The sequence below is a fragment of the Ptychodera flava genome, chromosome 18, assembly GCF_041260155.1.
Source record: "Ptychodera flava strain L36383 chromosome 18, AS_Pfla_20210202, whole genome shotgun sequence".
Lineage (NCBI taxonomy): Eukaryota > Metazoa > Hemichordata > Enteropneusta > Ptychoderidae > Ptychodera > Ptychodera flava.
In genome coordinates this window covers 6,196,463-6,215,912 of record NC_091945.1, presented here as the reverse complement: position 1 = coordinate 6,215,912, position 19,450 = coordinate 6,196,463, and the positions used below count along the sequence as shown (strand labels likewise).

Here is a 19,450-nt window from a genome sequence, read left to right as displayed (position 1 = left end):
TGATTTAAAAGGTTTTCACAAGGATTAACTTGGTCACAATGACCCTTGTGAAGGCATCACAGTCAGAACAGCTCTACCAATGTTATTACAATTGCCTAAATATTAGGACTCAGTAGGATCAGAATTTTCCTGAAACACTTGAAGTGGCAGCCAGTCAGATCTCTATATTGTCAATATTAATAAACTGGTATAATAAATCAATACTAGAAACTCCTGTTCCCCACATTTCTTATGAGGAAATCAATGACAAATTTGAGTCTTTTTTTTTTTTTGAAAAAGATAATTTATTCAACATAGTCACAGATAAAAACAAATCTACATAAACTGTGAATGCATTAAATATTACAATGCGTCTTGTTTGAAAAAAAAACCAAACAAACAAATTAGCTGCTTAATTACAAAGATCATCATATGAATGCATTCAGGATGCATTCTTCTCCTTCAAGTCTTACAAGGCTTGAAAACTTTGTGATAAAATCCTCAGTTTTGTTCATCATCTTATAAGTGAAATATAATGTATTCATCCATGAGGAGAGATGACATTTCAATTGCATGACATAGGATTGAAGGGAAACTTTAATCCCATCAAGAGTAACCGAATTTCGAATATTCCAAACTGTATATTTTACAAAGGAAGTAATACAGTAAATAATGTCAGATGTTGCATTATTATCATTTTCGATTCCTGCAATTGCTAATCTTTTGATATTGATATTATTATCAAAGTTGTGTTTTCTGAGAAAGAAAGAAAGAAATACATTTCTGCCAGATTTCTTTAACATATTTACACTCAAATAAGATGTGTTCCAGTGTTTCTTCTTGGCCACAAATATGGCATTTCCCATCACTTAAATTGAAAGTTTTGGCCAAGCTTCCTGTGACTAGGCCTCGATGGAAAATCTTACAATTCCTGTTGAATTAAGACGGCTGAATAAAGTAGCTTTGTAACTGTCAGTGAGACTTAGATTCTCAGCCCATTTTTGACCAATCTGACCTTGACTGCATGCCATTTCTTATCAACTAATTTCCAATAAAGTGACTTGGTTTTGACATCACTTTTTGTCAGACCATAATTCTCTAAGTCTAAGATATCATAGTTTCTTCATTTTGGATGTTTGAAGAGATGATTTGTTTCCAGGAATCTGGAATAGCATTGAGGAGTGTTTCATACTTTGTCTTGATTTCCTCTTGCACATGTCTATTTGTACCTCCTCTAATTTTTGCAATTATTTCCCATTGTTGAAGCCAGTCATTTCTGTCATCATTCCAGATGTCCCTAAGCCTTAAAATTCCACTCTTTGACCATTTTTCATAAAAGAGGACACTTCCTTCATTCTTAATATTGTCGTTATACCACAGAACTTCTCTAAGAAGATTCTGTTTTGATGTTGGCAGATTCACTCTTGTAAGTCTAAGTGACTTCCAGGTATTTAACATATCCCCATACACCATTGGGTTCGTTTGTTGTTGACTTTGAAATTGAGATGGAGGTAGTGATAATCACTATTAAGTTTATTGTCATAACTCTCGCGATGATACGAGTTGTACGGTGCGCCCTCAGTAGATGATGTGCAGTTCTTTCGTTTAAATCACGACATGACCAATGAGGGCGCGTTTTCTATCACCGTTGTCGCTCTCCTGGGGGACAGTACAGTCTCCTTTTGAGCAAAACTGGCAGCCATCTGTCTGGGCTAACTTCTTTCAGGAGTTCCTAGGTGACGACAATTGCTGTGATTCTATATTTCAATCATTGCTTGAAAGAATGTCAATACAAAATCCAGCCAATGAGATACTGTAACATTTAACTTAGCAGGACAAAATGTTTCTTGATATCCCTAGAGAACGCATGCTTGAAACTATTCTACACTTTAGTACTTGCTCACTGTACTTAGTTAGGTTAACACAGTTGTAGAAATCTAACAGACCACGATGGAAGACAAGGGGAAACAAGGTCTGACAAGAGGTATGAGGGACTGTCCACATGCAGATGTCATTATTGTCATGTCTGGTCAGAAGAATACATTGGCTATAGTGAATGGCTGTGAGTGAGGGGAAAATGACTGGTGGGTCTGGCAATCAGTCAAAATCTTCTCTTCAGCTGAGCAAGAATAGTTTTCTGAGTACCTTCTTCTCAACTTCGTCAACAGAATTATTTGAAAACCATGACAGCAGACAAAAAATTCATTGTTATTTGAAATATATATATCTTTTATTGAGCAGCTCGTTGAATACAATATTTTGTATTCAGAAATACAGCCTACATATTGTGATATGTAGCATTACATGACCATGGTAATAATAATAATTATATAAATTAATACATCTCAGCTTTCTTTGTAAAAAAGCAGTGTCTTACACAGCAGAAGTTCATAACAAATAAAACCTGTCAATTTACAGTTCTTTTTAGAGAATTATTAACACTTGCAAAAACTTACATTATATTAAACAAGTTCTTTAATTCAAGGCACTTGAATATGTTGTTTCACTTTTCTTTTTAAAAAGTTGTTCCTCGTTTCTTACCTGCTGTCTGTTCTGATTTGAAATGGTTTGTTACATGGCGCCCTCTATTGTCAAGGGATTGCAACATTCACTTTGAGATTTATGACATTCAAAAAGATCTCCCTCTGTAGTGCTAAACCATTCACTTGAATAAAACTTTCCATCCACTGAAAAAATGCAGTTGCTTATTGGCAGATGACTTGTTACAATTTTCTGTAATGTTTCATCCACCAATCAAATTGCTAGTTGCATACATCCACAACTGCAAACAGACAAATTTGACCTTTTGTCATGCAGGTCATGAACGCTAGGAATCATGGGATAGTTACAAAGCAACCTTAATCCTGTTCCCTTCACATCAATAAAATGTTACAATGTATCCATTCATTAACTTTTTTCACAATTTTCTTTTAACATTTGTGAGTTCTGTTGCTACCTGCGTGAATGGTGTTAGAAACAGCAATAAATAGGGCACAGAAATTGATGTTTTTCTCATGGAATTTTCTACTTTCATACCCTAGCAGTACTCTTTCTGAAATGTTTGGAAGACTTTCTGTAAACGTTTGCATCAGTTGTACCAGTGTATTTGGAAGATGTATTTCACAGTACCTTGCACACTAAGGTTAAAGGTGTTATACACGTTTCTAACATTACTCCCGTAGTTTTTTCAATGTTGAGATATTAAACTTACGTGAAAATAAGTGTAGATTAGGATGATACTTGGTTCTGTACTAAGTATATGCACGGTCCCTATAGAGGGACCCTGGTATATGTTATTATAAAGTGAACTCAGGTGGGTTTGTTGGAAGAAAGAAACAAGGAAGGTAAGAAAGGTAAGAAAGGGAGTGACAATACCGGTATTTCAAGCTTTGCAAGACAATGACTGTCAATGACACACATACTGTAACTGTCAATTTAAAACTGCACATGGGGATACGTCACACAATGGATGCCATGACTACATCACCTGACAAAATCACCAATCAGGTTGTTGTTGTGTTTACTTTCACACTGACAGCAAGTACAAGTTGCTGCAGTAGCTGCTGTGAAAAGTGCAAGGCAGGTATTGTCATGGTTTTAGTCCATGGTCGGTCAAGCAGAACTTCTGAGAGGTCTTAGATTACTGAGTTGAGTTTTGTAAATACCTGGATCAAGGGGTTTAAGAGAATTCAATACTTCACCATAAACACAAATACATGTTTGTTTGATATTCCTCTTGTAAGGTAAAACGTATCTCTCATTGACCTGTGCGATAGTTTGTCTTCTATTGTGTGGTTTTCTTGAGGTTTGTCAAAAAAGACAATTCCACTGAACCACTTTCTGATATAATTACAAAGATGGATTTCTTATTAGCAACAGATATAAGATTTTGGTCCATTTTCACAAAGGAATGCAGAAGACATAAGCCGTGCCAGCTGTTTGCAGTTTTTTTTTGCGTTTTGACTTTGTTTCGTAGCAACGCAACGTTTTGACCGAGTGCCAGGCACCTTAGGTGTCTTTGACTCTTGGCATTTTGAAAATCCACCATGTTGAACAGTAACAGACACTAGTATGACATGACATTTACTGAAAATACAACCAAAATGGGCACCAAGTGAAAGTTCAGAGAAATTCAATATTGAAATTCTTATTTTTTTAATGATGTTTTAGTTACAGGAGCTTTACAGATCTACCCAATTATTGAGAAAGCACTTAGTGGCAATGGTGGTTTGTTTTTTACATTTGGCCAAACAAGACGTTGACAAAAAATTGAAAGGTAGCTTGTATTTTACATTTCAAAGTCACTGTGAAACCATTGGGAAAAAGTACTTTGTAAAAAGACATTTAAACACTGTAAACTGGATCTCTATGATTCACGCTATAATTGGGACTGAAAATCATTGTTGAGAAATGCTAACAGAACAGCTGCCAAAGAACTGTCTCATAATTCTGCCAAGACACTAATTCCTCCGTAAGTGGAGAGTCTGCCCACACAAAGCAAGACATTCATAGCTTCACTAGTTTCACAGGAATTTTAATTTGTCGTTGATACCAATTGATTGATCAATAACTACCATTATTTTCAATGACATTACCCTTTTTTGACCTTCTCCATTGAAATATTACTTCAAATATCCAGAAATAGTTTGAAGAAAAGACTTGTCATGGCAAGGTTATATTTTACAAAGTTCCTTGGCTCTACAATTTCACTTCAAATTTGGGAAAGACAAAAGCATGTAACCCTTTCACGACTGACTTTTGGCACAAAAATGATCCAGATATGCACAATAAGAGATGGGGATATGAAAGCTCATATGCCTAAATAAACTGTAAAAACGATTACAGATAAATTTAGAATTGTTTTGCACAAGCAGACGGTTGTCCATAAAACCTGACACCAACCCACTGCAAGTGATGTGACTTTATATCTTAAATTCATCTGTCTCTGATTTCACATACTAATTAGAACTTTTTATGTCAAGTACAATTACAAGTATCTCATCATCAGATTGGACGCAACCAGGGTCTCAAAAGGCACAACAAGAAATGGTGTTGCATTACAAGCATCTGATTATGTGCTTTGTCTGACTGTTGATTTGAGTGTGGCATTAATGTACCAATACTGGTGTCTGCTGAAATGTTTTGACCCAACTTAGCAAAATCTCAAATTTCCTGCAAACTGTGTCACCATAGATGATCGATGCATGAATGGTTTTGGTAAAATATCAACCTCAACAAAATTTGCAAAATACTTGTACTTCTTAGAGAACATATTTTAGCAAGACACTGGTGACATGGGAAGATTTTACTTTGTCAAAATTTTTTTTTGATTTGAAAAACTGAAAATTGCTCCAGCTTTAATACGACAAGCATCTGATTGTCCAAATCAATAGGAAATGAAAATAATATGACAAAAGCAAGTGGACACCGTTCATCCAATTTTACTCATAATATATGCTTTGGAGAAATCTACCCAGCATGAAAAACACCCCCAGTTGGTACTATGATTTGAATCAAGCCATTTGTGAGAGAGGAGAACTCCCACAATGCATTGTGTCCTTATTTCACACCCTGCCGCTTGTACAGAAGGATCTTATGACATGTTTCACACCCGCCGCATGTCCATGGATCACTATTCAGTGACCTGACCTTGGAGGAACATGACCTGACCTTGGAGAACATGACCTGACCTTGGAGAACACACTACCGGACTCTTGCTGAGCTGTCAACAAGATAATTCATCAAGCATGGTGGTTTACAGGTCAGAGGTCAATACAGTCTATTAGTCTGCGCCGTCAGTTGTCCATCTGGATTAAAATTTTAGCGTTATCAGGCATTAGTGGCCGATGCTGACAATAACCGAACAAAGGAACGCATTAATTTTGATTTTAACTCCAGATAGACACAGCAACCTTTACACGAACTGAATATTTCAATCAATTTTCTGAGTGTAGATGGATCAAAATTTTTTGTGATGCAAATCAAACTTTTTATTTATCATTATTTCTTTGCCTCACTTTTGCTGAATGCACCTGTTATCTCATGAATCTGGCTGTAATTTTTTTCCCAATCTCTGATGTACAATGGCAAACTAAAACCAAACTGTAATAGCAGTGCCCTAATGTGTTTTGAAATAGCAGAAACTGGAATAAAAATGACTTGTTATGTCTGAGTTTTGTCATCAGTTTACTGGCAAGTGTAAAAATCAAAGATACATCTGTCTGGAGAAACATAAAACATGGTGTTGAACGGTTTATTAACTTGTTAAAAGTAAACATCCATTCCCATGATGACAGCCTATTGCCATACAGCATTCTGATTGGTGTTCCGCAGTCAGAAACTAAGGTCAGAGGTCATTTCATGTCATCCCTGGACCACCAGTACCGAAGGTTGCCATGGTGAAGTCACACAATCCAAACAACTTTTGGAATTTTTTATTATTAGCTTGCAAGGAAGTTTCCTTGCATGCTTCTTGCATTCAATCAATGGATCATGTGGAGAAGAAAATGTGATTTTATGTTTGAGAGGATCGTCCCGGAATATTTCCGAAAATATGTGCTGGTCAGACAGGGTGTCTTTGTGAAGTCTTTGTGGAAGTCATAGGAGGGGTGGCAGACTCACTGAACAATGGATGAGATAAAAAAAGTCACCATACTGTGAGAATGGAATAGTCTATGTAGCATACGTATTCCAAAACACACCTATCACGTACAATCCTGATGCAACTCAAGTTTTGTTAATATTTTTTTCAAACTCCGTACTGCTAGGGTATTGACATGTCAACTTCTGCTTCAAAATGGTGATTGTCCACAAAATGTGTGATTGTTACTTTGAAAAAAATTTACATTTTATGAAAAAGAAAAATAAAAAAAATTGGCAGTTGAAAGCTTGTACTGAAGAATGGTTAGTTACAAAACAGGGAGACAGCAAATTCATTGAGAAGCTTGGCTCAAATTAATTACAATAACATATTTTGTTTCTCTTTTTTTTTAAACATTTGATGAACTTATTTCAAATGTATTTTGACAGAATCAAAGCTTTTGGGTTTGTGTATGGAAGACTCTTATATAATACTTCATAAAATCTTTTTTTTTAATGTTTAAACATTTTAAAAGAGATTATGGTTTCTTTTCAATAGGTTTGTGTCCAGAGTTACTTGACTCTGAACGGATCTTATTTAAAACCATAGCTAACTAAGACTGACATTCTGTACAGATGGTATGACTATTAGTTTTGTGTGGTTAGTATCTTACAAAATATCTACTGATAGAATGGGTGATCGCTCCTAATTGTCATGTTACCATGGAAACACTTTAAAAACTTTAAACTGGGGAAATGTCTAAAAAACACTAAATGCCGAAAAAATCAGCGTAATTTTGGCTGTGACTGTTTCTATCTGTCATGCTTGTTATACCGTAAGGTAACTGAACTCTTTGAAAAGTTAACTTGTATTCTCAGAGTTTCCATGGAAACATGGTAGAGAACATAACAGGGATACTGCATCCCTCAAAACAAAATAAAATGATAAACTGTTTAACTTTTTATGTCACAGTATATACAACATTAAATTCCTGTCACTGTTACGGTATTTACAGCCAAGTAAATAAATAACTCACTTTTATCCCCAAATTCTCCTAAACCCCCCAAACTCCCCCCAAGAAATGTGTACTGAAGCCTTTCTATTTACAAAATGTCCATTACTCTGATCCGGTGTTTGAATGTCTCCTTCCTGTCTATTGTGGATAAATGTCTTGCCAATGTACCCCATTGTGTCCCTGTATTTCCCCTCATCTATGGATTCTCTGTCATTGTATCAACTCAGTCGCGCTGCATCAACATCACTTTTTTGATTTACACTGCAATTTTGTGATTATCCCAAAACCTAGCTCCAGGTTGGGTGACTCTCTGTGAACTGACTGAGATATGAGTCGCCCACTTCACCACTGCATTAATGCAGATTGAGAGTTCTAAGTCCCTCATTGTCTGGACCTTAGAGTACACTGAGTGGCACGTACGGCAAATTAAAATACATCACTCAATAATCCTCCATTTCAAAGTGAAAAGCTCAATTGCAGCACACCAGATGAATGATTTTACCAAGGCAGTTTGATTTGAAAATCTCTTGAAGAATGTCTAGTATTTTGAATTCCATGTCATCACCACATCCTAATAAATGTCATCCTGGTACAAATGTACCTCTATTGTTATGATTTACAAAACAATCATAGATTTTTATCCTTTTACCTCATGGCCCGAACACAGAATGACCTCTCTTGACCACACGTCCAACTTTGCCCTGGTCAATCTTGCATAACACTGCCAGGATTTCAAACAACAAATCTTCACATCTTCAAGAGATTTCAAATTCCTGTCCTAAACAAATCATCAAGCGTGTACTATTTTAGGATGAAATTTTGCATCATACACAGATGATGTCAACAGCAAGGCAATCTGAACAAGGCACCGCAGTTCTACATTGTTGAGTAAACTTTGATCATCTTGAAGGCAATCATTGGTGATTTGTTTTGAAAAGGTCCAGACATTGAGATAACTTGCATTTTCAAGGCTTTTCAAGAACAACTTTGTCACTTTCTTGGCACCAAAATTAGATACAAAAGAAGGATTTCTAAACTGTTTCAATTGCTTTTTTATGCACTGTCCACAATTATGCAGGTATCCTTACTGATTGGCTGATGAACAGGTATTGGTTTTCTTCATGAGCCAATCAGTACATCCTGCTATAGCATGTTCTGTTTGCGTTGATTGAAAAGAAACCTTGCCCTTATTTTTTTGAGTGAAGACAACTATAATGGCTAATACTGATACAATTTACAAGAAAATCCCTTGTCCCTAAAAACACTGCAAATACTTATGCCTTACTATCTTATCTGGAGCTTTTGTTACCTTATTTGGACTTTCACATTCCTTATATGAAAGTTTGATTTCCTTACTTGGAGGGTGCGTGTGTAAGTTGCCTTGGTATTCACAGGAATCAGTAGAATGCAGGGTTTGTATGCTCAATGATACATCTCTTACATTGCCGTTTGACGGCATGGTATGCTTCCAAGGTCAGATTGCAGTCTTGAATGTTAAGCTGCTGCAGATCAGGGCAGCATTTGGCCAGCGCCAGAATCCCTTTATCGGTAATTCCAAGACACGATTTGATACTGAGTCTCCGAAGTCCCATACAGTTTGCTGCGACGATGATCAGCCCTGCGTCCGTAATGGCAGTGCACTTGCCGATATCGAGCGACCGGAGTCGTTGGCAGTTACGAGCCAGGTGTTCCATTGCCACATCTGTAACCTGCTCACAGCCTCTCACGTTAAGGTACCTGATTTTGTAGCAGTACTTGGCGATATACCGCACACCGATATCAGTCACAAGGTCACATTTAGCAACACTCAAATATCGAAGCCTGGGATTGGATCTCGCGATGTCTCGCAATGCGTAATCAGTGATCCTATAGCAGTCACTCACCGAGAGTTCACGCAACATTGTACAGTAGCTTGCGACAAACTGTACTCCAAGATCGGTTACGCGAACACAGCGCCGTAAATACAAATTAACGAGATCAGTACAATTGGATGCAATTATCTTCAGTCCTGCATCTTCAAGACCATAACAGTCTGTCATATCCAAATGGCGTATCTGGATACGCTTACCATGAAGCGGACAAACATTAAGACTCGCCTCTAACGACAAATCAATACAAGTTATTTGATGGCAGCCTGCAAGAAGATATAAAGTAGAGAAATATTATTAGATGAAATGAAGTATATAGTGCCCTCGACAGAATGGAAATTATATGATTTCTAAACAGGTGTGTTCCATGATGATGTGGATTATTAATTTGATAGTTTTGGATTCAGCAACATATCTTACTGAAAACACTGTATCAAGCAATGATATAGGAATACAAAATAAAATTGACTTTCTGATCTCACAGACTCTGATAAATTACATGTATTAAATGTTTCTGTTACTTTGTTGCAAATTGTTGTCAACTTTGATCTTACATGGATACATTGGGTAGTGTTGTCAATAAACTGGATGAATCAACTATGCAACACCAATCAGCAAAATACAAACATGTTCCTTAAAATTATAGCCTTTCAAAGTTTGAAAATTCAAAAGTTTTGAAGTTTTACCACAGTCACCGTTGCAAACACATGACAATCTAGTCATGAATGCAGGTATGTTTTTGAAGTCCATGTAAACTGTAAGTGTTTCAAACTGTCACTGCATTCAAAAGCATAGATTCTCTCACAGCCCCTTGCTGGCTGCACACTAGATGTGGCCTGGCTGGGCATAAACTGGGTCTATGAGCTGATGAATTCACAGTCTCCGGCTGAACCAGCTCACTATTTATATAAAGCCAGGGTACACCAGTCACTGTGTGTGTCAAGGGGCTGTGACAGTCTACCAAAAGTAATGTGTTGTGGCATTTTAACAGCTATGGATAAACTTCAGGAGTAACGATAAATGCAACATGGATAAATCTTTCCTGGATTTTGTTCACAGTGAATTGGTATTTAGTAAGCATCGACAATATATCATGACAAACAGGAAATCTGGCAAATTGCAATAAAAGGCACCATTGATGCTAAGTTGTGGCAAGCAAAACCCAATGTCACTCACACAATTCATGATTTTGTCTGAGATAAAGATGCATGGAAAACAACATTGGCTTGAGTCTTTGAAGGGGTGGACTTTAAATGGACTTGCAAATATTCGTTGCTTTCTGAGAGCTTTTACACAGTTCTGAATATGCAAATGTTGACTCAGATGTTAGCTTCAAAATTTACTGTAACAAAGATCGCAAATGAAGACATTTTGAGGTTTCACTGGCTGTTCAATTTGACACTTTAAAGCAAACAAACTCACAAAATCTTCAATGTTACTCTTTAAACATTTACCATAAGTGTCCCTAACTGTGAGTACAACTTCACTGTATTATTTCAGGCGTCGGCAAACCTTCGCAGTTGAAAAAAATGACTAGTCATAGATGCCAAGTGTTATTCAAAGTCCACCTATGGCCTTGCTTTGGTTTGTTTCCACAACAGTTAGCCACTGTGAAAAGACATCAGAAATGCACCCCTCAGGCAACAAACTTTTGGCATTTTGTTGTCAAAAAGCATTCGTCTTGTATGGAGTGGCTGCCGACAAACACATTTGATACAGTTGACTGCTTTCGTCTTCAAGTCCATGTAACGAGTACATGGACTATGGGAGAGTTTCTTTGTGGAAAAGCGTAATGAATAACAATTGTACATCAATACAACTAAAGTCATTCAGTGATTTTGTCATTATTGTACCATATAGTTCTCTGTTTGCTCATATTATGACAATCATGACCTTGTTTCTCTAAATCAGGTGAATTTACGGTAAATTTTTGACATTCTAAGGAATTGGTAATTTGCCTTGTGAGAGAAATGTTTCATTATGGTAGGGCGCTCCTCATGTACCGTACATTTTGAGTACATATTCCAACTTTAGTATATTTAAATGGCTTTGAACAGAAAGACGTTATGAAAAACTTAAAAAACATTTTATAAAATACCAACAAACAAATAATTCATGGAATTCCTGTTTTTATTCTAATTCAGTTGTATGTTTTGCATGGACAAGTTGTTTATAATTATTTATTCATTTTTTACTGAGGTGTTGGCAAGCGGTGTTTTGACCAAAGGCACTTTGAGTACTCACACTCTTTCAATTGAACAATGCGTTTTTACAGACACCAAGTAATTCCGAGGATGAAAGGACGACGTAAGCAAAGTCATATATCACCACACCTTCAATACGGTGCAGTGTATAGGAAACAATGGCCGCCGCCTCTACCTCACACTTTTTTCAGGTAATTTATGATTCTGCACACCATTAAAATGCCAACCATTTTCAAACCCCCAAACACCAACACATTTTTTCAGAGACAAACCCAACAACATTTGCTGCTCTTTTTCAGCATTTTAAGTACTTTATAAATAATTTTCCCCAAGTGTTTAACTTGCAATGCCACAGAATCAACATATAAATTTAAAAGGATTCCTTGAAATGTACATGTTGTGTCATCTTTCTCCACAGATCCTTCACATACATGTAAACATTATAGTTGTCATTTATATTATAAATGACTTCAAAGAGATTAGACAAGTTTGGACATCCTGCCAGTACCAAAATTAATGACTAGCAACTGTTCTGTTATGTCAAAAATTCACAAATATTACACTGAAATGCCAAAAAAACCAAATATCATATCACAATTTCCATTATCATATTGATTTGCTTGCTGGTTATATAAAACCATACAAAAATTGTCATTTTGCATGACTCGATATCATTGGCGGATGTTTATTCAAATTTCTACCACTGAATGTATCATGTGTATCCTACTCAGGCATTCATGTATATTGGCATCAGTCCAACATTTCAAATTGACATTTTCAACAACCAGTCTTTTTTTCCCCACACAAATAGTTTCTGTGTCATGTCAAAAGAATGCAGCATATCTAAGCTTCACAAGTTGAGCAATAATGGGATGGCATCACTCTAACACCATTATCTCTATTCTATCATGCTTTATTAAAGTGAGATGGTGTTCAGAGTTGTAAGTGTAAACCAGATCAACTGAATGATACCAAAAGAGACAACATTCCTGGACAACTTTGGTAGATTTTACTGACATGCTTGTTGCATTGTACAGTCTATGGTCTACTACAAGCCATGGCATTGTGAACTGCCAAGAATTCTAACATTTCAGTGTCATACAGGGTCCTCACACAAATGATGTATCAAAAGCAGTCAAAATGAACATATGTAGAGACTTAATTTCACTTGTAGAGTGAAACTAAATCAAATCTACAAACTCTACCATTGAATGCTGAATGCAAAGGGTTTCAATATGATTTCACTGACAGTCATAGAAACTGCTATCAATGCACAGTGTAGAAAAAAAATGTCAATATACCGGTGGGCTCTGGTGTCATCACATACAAATATACAAATGTTGGGGTATGTTCCAATCTTTTCAATTTTTTTTAGTTCATTTTGTGAGAATATGCCACTAGTAGAAAACGCTCTTTGTTCAAATGACACAGATAACATAAAATGGTCAAAAAGATTGCACAGCCATAGAAGTGGTTGCAATACCAGCAGTTTTCAACATCTTTTGTTGACAAGTATTTGCCGACCAGCTTACAACAGTGACAGTTGGTGGAATTTCACTAGACAACAGAAATATGACATATATCAATCAAAATGATATTAATCCCTGAAACCGCAAAATTTTAATAAAAAAATTTATGTACAATTCAAGAAAAGCCGATTGTACATCAAAAGATTTAACATGTATTAATTATTTTGGGAAATGATTTTATTTCCTGCTTTTGATTGTCAGATGATGATAAATTTATGGTAATAATTAATCATAATAGATTTCATTCTTTTTACTGACCGTGGAAATGAGGGTAGAAAACATTGGTTTTCTTTGATCTATTTATCTACAAATGTAAAAAAATCAGAAATGCTAAGCTGCACCAGTATGCTAATTTATTTTTTACTAACTAGAACTTACTTTATGTTTGGAACCTAGACATTAATATCTATATCTATATTTTACAAAGTACTGGTCTATTTCATGTTTAAAAAGGCTCATTTCTATTCTCTATACATAATTACAGTATAATGACACAGCAATAGAAGACTGCTAGCAATTTATATTCCATTGAAGAAATAACAATGTCAGTAATTGACATTATCAATATTTACATAATAGATATTCTCTGTTTGAATTCTAAAGTTGAAAGAAAAAATCAATGAAAAACATTTCTGACAGTATCACAGTTTAAAATATATGTCCAAAAAGATTCAAGTTCTACGAATTTTTGTCTTATAGTAATGCCAGTTTGAAAATTTATTGTTCTACCCAGTTTTTAATCTATAACAGACCTTACAAATTTCACAAATTTCTAATAAATGTTACCTTCTTAATGTCTGTGTATATCAAAAAAAAATATTTTGAACAAAATTACATCACTCATCTTATTTACACTGATTCCAAAATCAACCAATGATTTGTTTGGGGATTGAACTGTGGCATAGTACACATGAAATTTGCTGATCAATTTTTTTTGTTTTTTGACATTTGAATTTCAAGTGTCTTGAAACTAAAATTCTCATCATATTTCAATTCTTTATCGATCCCAATTTCCCAAATTTCTTTCAGATATTTGCCGCAATAGCGCCGGATTGACATGGTATCAGAACTGTCTATAAAAACATGGAATTTATTGATGTGGCCTGTGCCGAGGAGTGATTAAATTTGATATATAATGTCAGCCTCATTTCAATGTATTAACTTTTCAGGGATAATTGATTGGCCGTAAATACCGAGAGATGTGACCTTTGAACCCAGCGTTTTGTACATTTCGTTTTGATAAATTAAGTCGACCTCCTTCAGTGGTACATTGTAACTTCTGTGTTGGTTTTACTGAAGTGTACATGTCAGAACCTCCATGTTGAACATAAACCACATTATTTGAACACGGTGAGAACCCATGCATTCAGAAAATATAACTTCATTTCTTTTCCCTGATAATAGTGCTGCAAATTTAACCCTTTTTCCCACTGTTTAAAGTGGTACAGCCCACTTGACACTAAGTATATATAGGGTCATGGGGACTCTATACAGTGAGAATGGGGGTGTGTAGATCATTTTTATGTCAACACCAGGATTTGGACAACATTGTTTTGAATATCTTTGACGCATCAAATCATTCTCACCTGAAAACAGACAGGAAATATGATTTTCAATATTTCCTGCTGTTTGACCACTATCCAGTGTTTTGATGACAGGATATTAATTTCAGTAAAAACACCTACACTGTGAACTGTTGTCTATTCAGTCCAATGAACAAGTATTGATAAATGTGTTGCTGAATAAAGTGCTTAATGTATGTTTTGATACATTGGGAGAGAGAAAGAACAATAAGAATTTGATGAATACTGTCAACTTTCTGATTCTAATTTTCTGAAAAGTACATTCATTTCGTTTGATATTTGATGTCAACAGCTTCACAATCATCTAATCATCTCCAGGCCGTTTCTAAACACTGAAAGTAGAAACCATGACATTCATATGACAGTGACATACCTACAAATGAATGTGAATAATGTTGAACACAATAAGATTGATCCATTATTTACGAAATGAAGGGGTGAAAGATCTTACCTGAGATATCCAAGTAATCTAAGTGTGGACATCTTGAAATGACTTCAAACAGCGCCTCATTGCTGATATACGCGCATCCCGAAAGTTCCAACTTTTGTAATTCTGGACAACGCTTTGCGATGACAAAGAGTCCTCGATCTGTTAACTGTTCACATCCAGAAAGGACAATTTTTTGCACTGTAAGGCACACATTTGGAGTTTCTCTGCAGAGTCGCTTTGTAAGAATCCTCAGTGCTTTATCCACATTTATCGAATAACTGTTGAGTTTAATCGTTCGCCACAGCGTTGGCTCCCAGCTGAGATGGTACCAAAGTCGGCAGACTTGCGTGCATTTACATAATTCCGTTGTGGATAAATACGAAAATATTTTTATGACGAGTCCATTGGGTATCATATCAAACATGGATAAATGGTGTACTTTCGTCCGGGTCTTTTTCCGAGTTCCGTGCCGCTCGATGTCAGCATCGCTGGCACTGGAGACTGGCGTACTCGACATGTTTCCATTAGAAACATTTCCACTGCTGGAAATATTCCCAGAGTTCATGGACATACTGCCATCTGTCCGTACTTGGTCTGGAAAGACAGGATAGGAAAAATATTCAGGATTTAGAAAACTGAAAAAATAAATAAAACTGGTTGATGGGAAACTGTTGGTTTTGAGAGGTAATATGTAAAACCATTTGATCTAATCACAATGGTAGCTTTACAATCTTTTTATTCTCTACATATCCACAATAACACATTCTTGATTCCCTGTCAATCCTTCTCACAGCATCAATCCGCTTTTCAACACATGTTACTGTTCTAACATAATGCTCCAAATACATCAATGCGTAGAATTCTTTCACATATACCAGTAGTCTTCTCTATGACAATCATACCGGTAGCTGTGTGTCCCCACACCAGAGATGTAAAACAGCATGGCGGAAAAATCCACCAACTAGCAAAGAAACATGAAGGAGATACGCTTGATTTGTTCTGAGTGTTCAGACCGCAAACAGGTTTGAGAAATGATTTTAGGTGTTGACCCGGTGACCTTTTGGTGAAGGTTGCCTTGTCAACAAAACATGGGTGTTTATTATCGATTGGAAAACCTACATCAAAGTTGTTATCGACATAGTTTAGATTATATTTCAATGGTCTGCCATTGTCCATTGAAAGATATCTTTTCTGATAAAAAATGTATTTTGTAAAGATGTACCTGTATTTGTATTTTTGTTATTTATTAGCTCATGTTTGGAAATTTCAAATGATTGAAATTTAGGAGTCAGAACTGGCAAAAAGTACTCCATTTTGAGAAAAATTACACTACACAATATCCCTGTGATGAAGTACGGAACAAGTTACAATATAACAACAATTTTTTTACTAATCTGCATTATCTTCTGTCACCATAGTAATTTGGTTTCACACTATCTTGGAAACATTCATTTTTGAATCTGTCCACAGTGCACAAATCTTGTCTCAGCCTCACGGAGCTCAACCTTTGCAGTCAAATTTATTTGTCTGTAAATTCCACTGTAGTTTGACCTGGGGTCAAAATAGACATTGTGTCAAGCATATATTGTTTTCAAATACTGTACACACCAATATGGAGTACGGTGCATTTGCCGTGAGATGTATGAAGGGTATCTGTGTTGCTTATAACAACTATTTTTGAAGTCTCTCAAGCAATAAACAACTTTATATTATTATTCAAAACTGAATGTTAATGCGAGGTATGTTGTCATGGTTACTGTCAGTGTTTTAATAATCACTGACAGTCTCACTGTGTCATGTATGAATTCACTTAAACTTATTCATGATGTACGCTAGTGTATGTGGCAGAGGAAGAAGTGTTGGAGGGAGGCAGAAGATAAACACAAATGCACAAAAAGCTTATCTATACAGTTTTAAATCTAATGAGTAACATTTATTACATTCTCAATATTCAGTATATGTATCCATCACTGAAAAAATATTTCAAAAAAAATCGATACAATTACTTAAATACATACTTTGTTGGATACTGTATTCAGAATTGTAAACTTGTATATGCATTAGAATTGATCACAAATATAAAATAAAACAATTCATCACAATTTTTTTTTTTATTTTTGGTGAAACAAAATTGATTAATTTAAAATATCTCCTTTATATTTGTGAACATATTTATTGATATAAATTGGGGACAATTGAACATGTCATAATTGATAATCAATGCAGAGTGGCATTGCTGTCTTGCTTGATCAATAGACCAACTGTATGCATGTAAAGGGGATGAACTCAACTTTGACTACTGACAGATCTGACACAGTCAATGGACAAAAGGAATTCTGACATTGTCAATGCATTCATTGATTACAAAGGGATGCATACCGTACCCTTTGACAACCTACAAGTGATATGATAGCACTCATCAGGGATTGTCAAATTCAAGCTGAACTCTTGCTCTTTTTAAACCAATGATGCTAAAAATGACTTTGCTATTTATGCATGCCTTCCAATGCAAGATTTCTTTGATCACTCTAGTACCGTGGTATATTAACAGCACAGCTGAAGAAAATCATGCTTTATCATGATAGCAATGTTGAACTCTAGTAACAAAAACAGACTGTCAACCGCATAATAAAGTGTTTCAATTTCTACACTGCCAGTAGGTGATAACTGATTTTCCAAATTTTGGCAAGCTGTTATTATCTCATTAGTTCAACTGTGTCTGTCGTCTTTACCCTCAAGCCAGCCATTGACCAAAAATTGAACCACCGCACTCAAATGGTGAGGACAATTTACCATCTAGGCAGCCAACACGGTGACATGGAATTCGGCCAACAGTGGTCAGTGCGTCAGACATGCCTGGATGGTTCTGGACAATCCCAGTTATTTCAGGCTTTGAATCAACCATTACTGTCAAGTGGCTGACTATTAGGTAAAACAGCCACTACTCTCATTAACATCTATTTGTGTATTTACTTTAATTAAATTATAAAAAATGTTGTGACCATTAGGAACTAAATGTTGTGCGAGTGGTAATCAGAGGCCAAACGATTGTGATTGGGTGACTTGTCAAAATGGTTGACTGAAATCATCAATCTTAATTCACATGACAATGATTTTATAAAGATGATCATTGCCGGGTCACTTGAAAATTGACAGTTTGCTTTGTGAAAATGTATCCTCATTAGCTAAGCTAAAATCATGTCCATATGATCGCTTTGTATCTCATCTGTTGGGGGCAAAGGTTATTGAGTCAACGCAAGAGAGAAAATGGTCTTTTTGAGTTAATTGAATTTGCAACAAACAACATTTGTGTAGCCTCATACAAATGGTTTTCTGGCCTTTTGATCTCTGAGCTACTACAGACAACTGAGCCATACAGTTGCAATGTGGAACTATTGTTATGTAGGTCATTTCCCCCACACTCATCATGACCTGAGTTCAATTAGTCTAGAACATTCTCAAGGTCACTGCCCTCGATGACCTCACAACCTTGAATTCAATTAGTCATGTTTGGAATGTTCTGGAAAGTTGATTAGTTGTGTAAGGGAGATAATTTTAGAACAGTAATTAGCATGTCAATAAAGTTCTAGATTGTTCTTATATGCCTTTATAAAAGGGACGTGCACAGCTTCCAGTCAGACTTTTGGGATCGTGTCTCTTGTGTGTTACTAAACTCCAGCAGTAGTCATTCTCAAGACTTTTCAAGACCTTCACTGCCAACGCTGGATTTATACTGTGGACTTTGTGCAGCTTCAAGCCTGCAAGGACTGTTCATTCATCCAACTGACTGTTACAACTCTGAGACTGGAGCTTTGCCGTCCCAGCTGAGATAAGTAGTCTGTACACTTTTAAAGCTTGTACTCTATCCCTGACTTAGCAATTAGTTTTATTTTCGTAATAAATTTTGTTTAAACGTTAACTGCTGAGTTCACCCTTTTGTTCGTTTTCTCTGCACGTAACAAATTGGGGGCTCGTCCGGGAGACGAATATTTTGAGCCGTTTGACAACATTTTGACAGCCTTTTCAAAACTACTGTATACTGTGAACTCAGCGAAATTCAATCATGGCGGAATTCAAGCCAGACGAATTTATGGATGACCTTGATCAGGACACATTTAATTCCCTCAGAAAAGACAACCTCATAGCACTGGCAAATTCCTTAAAGTAGATGTCAAAAGATCTATGCGCAAGCGAGAAATTCAGTTCAAGATTGCAAAACATTTAGTTAATTCTGGCCATTTTGAGGAGTCTGCCTTAAAGAT

The 19,450-nt window shown here is 36.0% G+C and overlaps 1 protein-coding gene across 3 annotated transcripts in view; it reads right to left on the bottom strand.

The window, feature by feature from the left end:
- Window positions 1-5,649: 5,649 nt before the first annotated feature.
- LOC139116719 (F-box/LRR-repeat protein 7-like) overlaps window positions 5,650-19,450 on the bottom strand; it is a 56,270-nt gene continuing 42,469 nt past the window's right edge. For 2 of the 3 annotated variants that reach the window (XM_070679325.1, XM_070679326.1), the window contains 2 exons: window positions 15,210-15,782; window positions 5,650-9,708 (listed from right to left, as the gene is read on the bottom strand). In XM_070679325.1, the coding sequence (XP_070535426.1) occupies window positions 8,972-9,708; window positions 15,210-15,782 (1,310 nt within the window). In that variant the 3' untranslated portion in view covers window positions 5,650-8,971. Of the gene's footprint in view, window positions 9,709-15,209; window positions 15,783-16,063; window positions 16,437-19,450 lie in introns of those variants that run through there. The other variant, XM_070679324.1, reaches the window with a different exon arrangement.